The sequence below is a fragment of the Penicillium psychrosexuale genome (genome assembly GCF_028828465.1).
Source record: "Penicillium psychrosexuale strain IBT 29551 chromosome Unknown utg000002l, whole genome shotgun sequence".
Classification (NCBI taxonomy): Eukaryota; Fungi; Ascomycota; class Eurotiomycetes; order Eurotiales; family Aspergillaceae; genus Penicillium; species Penicillium psychrosexuale.
The window spans coordinates 85488-93872 of NW_026643187.1; the positions used below are offsets into that span (position 1 = coordinate 85488).

General features: G+C 48.6%; 4 protein-coding genes across 4 annotated transcripts; all 4 read right to left on the reverse strand.

Annotated features, from left to right (window-relative positions):
• Positions 1-202: 202 nt before the first annotated feature.
• On the reverse strand, positions 203-1003 carry N7518_001160 (uncharacterized protein; the record flags this gene model as incomplete). The annotated part of the gene is made up of 1 exon (XM_057182088.1): positions 203-1003. One exon carries the CDS (start codon positions 1001-1003, stop codon positions 203-205), a length of 801 nt encoding a protein of 266 aa, XP_057043538.1.
• A 1056-nt stretch (positions 1004-2059) lies between these two features.
• Positions 2060-3217, reverse strand: N7518_001161 (NAD(P)-dependent alcohol dehydrogenase; the record flags this gene model as incomplete). Its single annotated transcript, XM_057182089.1, has 2 exons — positions 2060-2965; positions 3029-3217. 2 exons carry the CDS (start codon positions 3215-3217, stop codon positions 2060-2062), a joined length of 1095 nt encoding a protein of 364 aa, XP_057043539.1.
• A 599-nt stretch (positions 3218-3816) lies between these two features.
• Positions 3817-5538, reverse strand: N7518_001162 (uncharacterized protein; the record flags this gene model as incomplete). Its single annotated transcript, XM_057182090.1, has 6 exons — positions 3817-4087; positions 4137-4289; positions 4344-4740; positions 4793-4963; positions 5013-5350; positions 5411-5538. The coding sequence occupies 6 exons, from the start codon at positions 5536-5538 to the stop codon at positions 3817-3819; spliced, it is 1458 nt and encodes a 485-aa protein (XP_057043540.1).
• A 385-nt stretch (positions 5539-5923) lies between these two features.
• On the reverse strand, positions 5924-7873 carry N7518_001163 (sulfatase family protein; the record flags this gene model as incomplete). Its single annotated transcript, XM_057182091.1, has 4 exons — positions 5924-6274; positions 6326-6447; positions 6502-6988; positions 7061-7873. 4 exons carry the CDS (start codon positions 7871-7873, stop codon positions 5924-5926), a joined length of 1773 nt encoding a protein of 590 aa, XP_057043541.1.
• Positions 7874-8385: the final 512 nt, after the last annotated feature.

Below are 8385 nucleotides of genomic sequence, written 5' to 3' on the forward strand. Positions count from 1 at the left end.
GTAGCGGCTAGGTTATTAGCAATATTAAGAGTATAGTAGTATGTACACTGCATAGTAGTAGTTTTTCAAAAGCGACGCCGTATTCCATACAGAATTGACAGTGCATATTCATTTGAACGTCTCGACTTATTGTAAATTTAATATTATTTTAAGCAGAGCCCTTGAGGTTCATACTCTCACACAGAACTGAATAAAAAACATCTCAGCGACGACGCGAGCCTTGCATTTTATCCAGCTTTGCCAGAATTCCCACCGCACCTACAGCCCCGTATCCACCCTCCCTCCAGCAGGTCTCGATAATATCCCGGGCCCAGATTTGCTTGCCCAGGGCGGGAAGCATATCCCGGGATGGAAACCTAGCGACAGAGTCATCACTACCACCGTGGAGATAGAGGCTGACACTAGTCCGTCTCCCGGTGGCAATCTCGTAGAACACGATGCCTAGCTGGCAGAGATCCGTCCAGATAGAGCAATTATAATCATCCACCGCGTCTGCCATGACGGCGTCGATGGGCATGATACTCGACGCACCAAGGTCACAAATTGCGACATTCAATGAACCATCCAGCAGAATGTTACGGCTGAGAATATCACTGTGAATGACGCAAGATTGGTGAAGATTATGAAGGCCGATGGCAAGCTGGCGAAACCACCGCTTCTGAAGCTCGATGCTGGGTCGTGCCCTGTGCCGCAGCCACTTTGACAACGTACCTCCGGACATGTATCTCATCTCGATGGTACCTCCAGGGAGGTCGAGGCAATGAACGATCCCTTCCACTGGGGTATTGAAGTTGGGCTGAAGACGCCGCCAGACTTCTTGCTCTCGTCGGATCTTGCTCCGGTTCTGTTCCACTTCCTCCAACGTATTATTCTTGTACACCACTGCCATTTTGATTGCCACGTCCTCTCGTTGGACAACAACTGCTGCGTCGCCAGTCGCAAGTATTGTATGAGGCTTTATGTAGTGACCCTCATCGTCGATAAGGTGATACAGAGCCCTCATTTGGGTGATGTGAAAGCGATTTGGGGGAATTGCTGCCGGTGGTCAATGTCTTCGATGGGAGTAGAATTTCCGGGGAACTGTTTCTTTTTGTTTAGATGATCTAGCTAGCAAATGATTAGTTAGTTATGATGTATAATTCCGTCAGAAGGAGAGGTCCTACCTGTAGTCAATGTATGTATTTGGTCTTGCTTTCGACAAACAGCCAAAGTTCGGAGACTCGCTCGCAGAGGCCCGTGGAGTGAGTTCTCTGATTTGAATGGAAGGACCGTGGAACCTGAACAATTGGAATTTGACCCTGTGCGATTGCTTAGACTGGGATCATAGCCTCTCGGGGATGCTTGAAAAGAGGTGATATAAAGTCAAGAAACCGCCAAAGGATGCTTGGTTGAAACTGGAATTGGTGGCGACGATTTGATGGCGACAAAGAATGAAAGCGAGATGAATGAAAGGGAGATCAATGAGAGATGGTGCCTTTGACAAGATGAGTCGCAGCCCATTCATCGCTGTCTCACAAAAAATCCATGTTCTCCTTTCCTTCTTTAGAGAGGATTGAGGGTGAACTGCCCAGACAAGGCATACTTGGATGCTTGGAACTGGGCAAGATTGCACTGAAAACACATCGTAGTTGAACCTGGAAAATGGTCAGCGGGAATCATCTTAATACGTGAAATCGCAAAGTATTGAACAATATTCAAATTGAACTCTGCTCACTTGATGTAATAATAACATGTAGTTGGTCTCAAGACGAGGAGTGCTTAGCTGCCAGTATATATATTCATAGAGGATAAAGAAAGGATAAAGAAAGGTAGTGGCCCCTCGGGTTGAGAGTCAAAGCAAACAGGCAAGCGATGGATCGAGGACCTTGGCAGCAAAAAGACAGATGTATAAATTATTACTACTTTCCACTTCCTTCATGATCATAATATGCATATATACAGCGTTGGTTGCTGTTCTCATCTATTTTGAATCTAACTGCTTCTATAAATTGTCTCAAAACGCCCATCACTTGAACTGAATTTGGCGCACATATTCATCACTCATTCATAATTGATCGATTCACTGCTCGTGCGTAAGAACATAGCGGTAACGAGCATCACCATTCTCCATATCGACGATGGCCTGGTTCGCATCCTTCATTGGGCGCTCCTGGATCCAAGGCTTGACGCCCTTGGCAACAGCTAACTCTAGCATCTCCCGGATCTCACTAGGACTACCGATAAACGAGCCACCAAGCTTGAGGCCCTTACTGATGAGCAGGGATGCCGGGATCTCAAGAGCGCCATCCTCGGGGACACCAAGCTGAATAAAGGTGCCGTGGAGACGGAGAAGTCCACAGTACTGGACAATAGGCATCTTAGAAGAGGAAGCAGTGGAGATGATCAAGTCGAGAGAGCTAGCATTGCGGGTAGCCCAATCCTTATCCTCAGCGGTAGCGATGAAGTCATCCGCACCGAGCTCGATCGCATCGGCCTTCTTATCGGATTTGCGGGAGATAGCGACGACGCGATCAGCACCGAGTGCCTTAGCCAACATAATAGCAAAGTGACCGAGACCACCAATACCAATGACACCAACGGACTTTCCAGGGCCGCATCCATTTCGCTTCAGAGGCGAGTAGGTAGTAATACCACCGCAGAGCATAGGTGCTGCATCGGCAGAGGAGATTCCATCCGGGATCTTGATAACGAAGTGCGAAGGAGAGCGGTTGTATGTGGAATAGCCGCCGTACGATGTCCCACCGTTGGCATAGGTACCGTTGTAAGTCATGACCATATTATCGCAGTGTTGTTCGAGGCCATTCGCACAAGGCCCACACTTCCCGTCCTTGTTCTCGCATGAGCCGCTCTGCGCGCCAACACCGACACGGTCACCGATCTTGAGATCTCCCTCGGCCTGTGATCCGACGCGGACAACTGTTCCGACGACTTCGTGGCCGACACAGCAAGGGTAGTTGGTGGCACCCTGTGGAAGCCGGTGTTAGCAACTGTATTCGATGCGAATATGTTCAAAATGAATGTGCCATACCCATCCATCTGCCCATCCACTGCGCAGAGTGTGCAAATCCGAGCCACAGATACCACAGTGAGTGACCTTGATATCGATATCATTCTCCTCCCATGGCTTCGGCTCGAATTCCTGCCAAACCATCTTTCCTTCGGCGGCTTCAGGGCCAAGGCCTACCCAGCCTTCGAACTTGTAATCGGTGGAAGACATAATAAAAATGTATATTTGGGTTCAACGGTTTCTGAATTCAATGGATGAGATCGACAAGCCATTCCTGCAGGGTCCTCCACTATTTAAACCACCTACACGGAGAGATCAGGGTCCGTCTCGGAGCGTTATTATGTGGCGACGTGGTCAGCAAGTGAAGAAAAGGTCCACTCGACCCGTCGAGTGGATTGTTAGTGGATTTTCATGCGTGGGTTGTCACCACGGTCTTGAATTATTTGCCGGCGAAGAGATTTCATTTGGAGGCAAATACGTTGTAAATCACCGGCAGCGGGGGGAGGGAGGATAGAGTAAGGCATACCGTAGACAATATCATATCCAACCTACACCCGTGGACGTTTTCCCACACGTATATCCTCCATGTTTACCTTCTCTGAGGAGTTACTGCTTTACTTCCAAGTATGCATGACGTCAGACATAAACCCACTAAGCCCCTGGCTTACGCCGACTTATACCCGACAAGCTTATCTTGTACTGGTCGGGTCCATTAGGTGCCTAGTTTCAGAAAAGAATGAAAAATGCTTTTGATTCGACATGATTCTGTTTTAGTGGAGAATCTTCGCAGGTTTTCATAGCCAATTCTATCAAGCTTTCGCATCCACTCCATCCGAAGGAACCGCTTTTTGCCGGCGGAAATAATATTGGACACAAAGGACAAGAGCTATGACCCATGAGGCACCAGCAAGGGAGCAAATTGCGGTCAGACCATGCAAGTACTTCGGCGCGTCGGAAGTGCGGAAGATCTGCGAGCCAGAAATACCAGCACAGTTGGCAGCCATTATCACCAACGCCATGGCAACGCTTCGTTCCTGGGGTGTCCGGCAGTAGAATGACAGCCAACCGACATTCAAAATACTAATATCTGGTCAGGGTGGGTTATAGACACGAGGGGTAGGGAACTCACTGCATGCTGCAGTAGGAAATATTAGCGATAGCAATAACGCCGTACCGGTGCCATAGCGAAGCGTGGGTATTACTTGTACGAAGACAAGCATAGGAAATTACATTCCAAGTGATAGCTAGGAGCACAAAGGGTCCACGGTGTCTCGTTTTGTCTCTGTCGGCAGTTAGAATCCGTCTCGTGGGCATAATGGTCATAGTAAGCACTCACGCAGCAAAAGACAGAGCAATCAGCCAGATCATGCTGCAGTAGACAGGAACCGAAGCTAAAGCGTTCGCCTTAACGGCACCGAACCCCAGCGCTTTTATCATGCTGGGTGTGTATTGGGTCAGACCAGAGAAGCCAGACATGGACACCAAAGTCAGGAGAACGTGCTGCATGATTCGTGGCTGTTTAACTGTCTGCCAGATATCTGCGCCCGAAATCTGGATATGGCCCTTGGCTTTGAGGGGATCATTTAGTAGAACACGGTTACGAATGATGTGCGACTCGCGCTCAGTGAAATAACTCCAGCGGCCGAAGGTGATCAAGGCACGGCCGTCTCCGGCTGATGGAGGCACGAGGAGGGTGAATACAATTGCGATAAAGAGGGTCATTAAGCCCTGGACTGGAGGGTCGGTCAGAATAGCTCGGGTTGTATAAGATCGATCCACACTTACCCAGAAAGATCCATCTCCACCCTTCCAGACCATGGGTGCCACTCAGCTGAAGCAGACCGGCGGATATCAAGCTCGCTGTAGCCGATGCGAACATCTGCCCGTAGAAGAAGAAACTGGTGCGAACACTCGTCTCCTCCTTCTTATACCAGGTAGAGAGGTAGTATAGGGCGCCTGTGGGTTATTAGCCGATTATCCAGCGCGAAGATAACGATTGCCATACCAGGAATAAAACCACCCTCACAGAATCCCAACAGAATCCTGGTAACCAGGTACGCAGGATATGATTGAACAAAGGCCTGGAACGTGGCAACTAAACCCCAAGCGAATAATTGACCCGACAGCCACACACGGGGTCCAATTCGCTGCATAATGATATTCGATGGGATCTCGGAGAGGACGATTCCAGCAGAGAGCAGTTGGGTTCCGACATTGATTTGATTCGTTGTGATATTGAGGTCTTTTGTGATAGTCGATGTCAAAACGGCGCTGATATTTCCGCGATCCATTTGCAAGGCGAAGAAAGCAGCTGCAAGAATGGGAATGATGATGAAGTCGATTCTGAGAGACACTTATTAGTGATATGTTCATAGTCGGTATAGGGACAAGAACTATACGTACTTCCGTCGAACGGCCGGTTCTTCTCCATCCCAATCTTTCACAATACCCTGGTCAAGCTCACTTGGAGATGAGTCGATGACCTGCTCCCCTACTTTGTTTTTCTCGTCGAAGATGCCTTGATCTGCCATCTTGCGATTTGAAGGAGCTTGAACCCCCAAAAATGAACAAAATAGGAAATATGTGTAGACGCTCAATTCCTATGTGGGGATTTACAGGAACACTGTTCTTATAGGAAAAGGAGAAGCACAAGATAAAGGATTGCGTAAGTCAATATAGTTAAAATGTGCTAAACAGCACCAACTCTCCGTCGAGTGCGTTTTGACGCGACGACTTCTTGATGTCGCGAGATGGGGAGATATGGCGCAATCACGGATTTGGGATTTGCCAAGGACCTGGGGATCTGGGGGTCATTGGCCTCTGGATAGTGATATGAACATTGAATAACTGGAATACTTGAATATACTTGATTTGCATCTTTATCTACAATGTAAAATTAGCAAATTAACTACTTCATTACACCCACACATCCCAAGACACCCCGTGTCGACTAGTCAACGGCACCTGTGGCCCCTCAGCTTCAACAATGTATCCCGCATCACACCAGTCAAACGAGACATGGGGCTGTGCGCTATAGAAGCCATCATACTCCTCATTTAAAGCATCCTGGAGAGTACTAACCGGGTCTACCGGTTGGAGGACATCCCACGGATGGATGCAAGTCACACCCTGGCATGACTTGAGGACCATCAATAGAGCGTCGAGTCGATTGATAGCCTGGGTCAAGCTACGACCGAGAATGCGCGGTTCATTGAGATCCTCCTGGGAGGAAGTCGGGTACAGATTATTCAACTGGTATGGATCGGTCTGCAAAAGGGTTAGTCGTTGTGATGAAGAACCGAGGTACTATCTACTCACCGACATATCATACAGTTCGTGTTCATTGTTGCACCAGACCGAGTAGTACAGACTGTATCCGTCTCCATGTAAGCGGACGGATTTGTAGGTGTTGTTTGGGATCAGTGTTGAGCCTCCGGGGCCTGCCTTGGAATTAGTAACGTATCCCACAATTACCATGAAAACATTAGACTGACCAATGCCGCTATAAAAACCCTCAACAACAGCAGAACCCCAATACTCCACCGTAACATGTTCATGGCGCTCACCCTCAAACTCGGGCGTCATAGGAATCGCGGTACCATCGAAATCATCCCTCGGCGGTATACCCGCAAGATGGAACAAAGTCGGCGCCAAGTCCACATGCGTAGTGACAGCATCCTGCACATATCCCTTAGGCATGCCAGGTCCACGGATGAACAAGGGAACGCGGATATCCTCCTCAAACCCGCAAGTCTTCCCGGGCGGCAGTCTGTGCTGGCCAATATGGAACCCATTATCCGAAGTATAGATAATATAAGTATTATCCAACTGACCACTCTGCTCTAGCCGGGTGACAAGCCCATCAACTAATTCATCAACACCCTGCAGGGCGCGCAGACGTGAACGATAAAAGTGATCGTTGTAGTCGACGACCGATTGGTTCTGCAGGGGTAGGTCGTGAACCCAGCTGACTCCACTTGGCTACGCAAGCAAATAAGATCCGTCAGAATTTGCGAACACAAACACGTTAATTTAAATCAGGGCCGCGCTTACCTGGCCGGGATTGAAATTCGCCGTCCGGGGCACCGTGACACCCTGGAACAAATGCTCGTGTCGTTCGAGGGGGACGGGCGCGGACATGTAAAAGTTTCCCGATGTGATATCGCCGGGATCGACATTCGAATGTGGTGCGACGGGCGACACTGCTAGGAAGAAGGGCCTCTCACCGGCCAGTGCATCATCGAGGAAACCCAGTGCTTTTCCCGTGATCACGTCGATGGTATGTTCACCCTCGTGGCTGACCGGTGGTTCATGGTTTCGCTGGTAAGTCGAATTGAGATAAGAATAGGTGTAAGGATCGAGAAGGAAATCCGATCCATTGAATCCATTGATGTGTGGGCTGTCGTAGTTCCACACGGTATGTGCGTTGAACATTTTCCCGGTGTAATACGTATCATAACCCGCCCCTTGGAGCCACAGTGGGAGGAAATCATCGTTGAAACCACGCTCAACGAATTTGGGATATCCGCCGTATGGTGGATGGACATCGGTCACATTTGTGTTGTGTGCCTGGCGACCGGTCCATAGACTCACGCGCGACGGACAGCATAGGGCTGTTGTAACGAAATGGTTGCGGAAAAAGGTGCCCTGGTCGCGGATATGTTTGGAGATTAGGGGGGTATAGGAGATTGAGTCGAGTTGCAAGTCTTGGTCGTCAGTGATGACGAAGAGGATATTTGGTTTGCGCAATTGTCCTTCGTTGGGTTTCAGTACGGATTGGAGAACTGATTGCAGGTTGGATTGGAAATTGAGGGCTGCAACGCCTTCGACGGCGACGAGGCCGGCAATGGCAGTAATTAATTTCATTGTGAGATGGTACTTTGAGAAAGATCGCGGAGTAGTACAAGTTGTATTTTGTATGCAATTTATAAAGAAGCTATCAAATGTGGAGAAATGTGGAGATAACGATGATGCCATAAATGGCCCCAATGGCGGGAGGTGAATGTGAAAAGTGAAGTTATTCAGAGTCTTCACTTTGTACAACATCGGACAGTTTATTTTCACTTCTATTCTCATCTATTTTACAGGGGCTCCTTGGTGCTTCTCCCACCTCCGATTGATTTGAGCCAAGCCGGACAACAGGTGGGAAGTATCTACACACTCGTTCATACTACTTCGGGTATCATTTAGACAGCATTTTGGCTGACTATGTTGTATGTAATTTTAATGGGAATAGATACAGTAACTAACCTAATCAATCATCCAGAAAACAGTGTAGTCATTCAGTCGTGAGTCGACAGAGGGAAGACTAGTTATCCCGTGTGATGCCTTGGTAAGAAGGCATCCAATCAATTTACATGTGGCTAATGGTGGCTAAA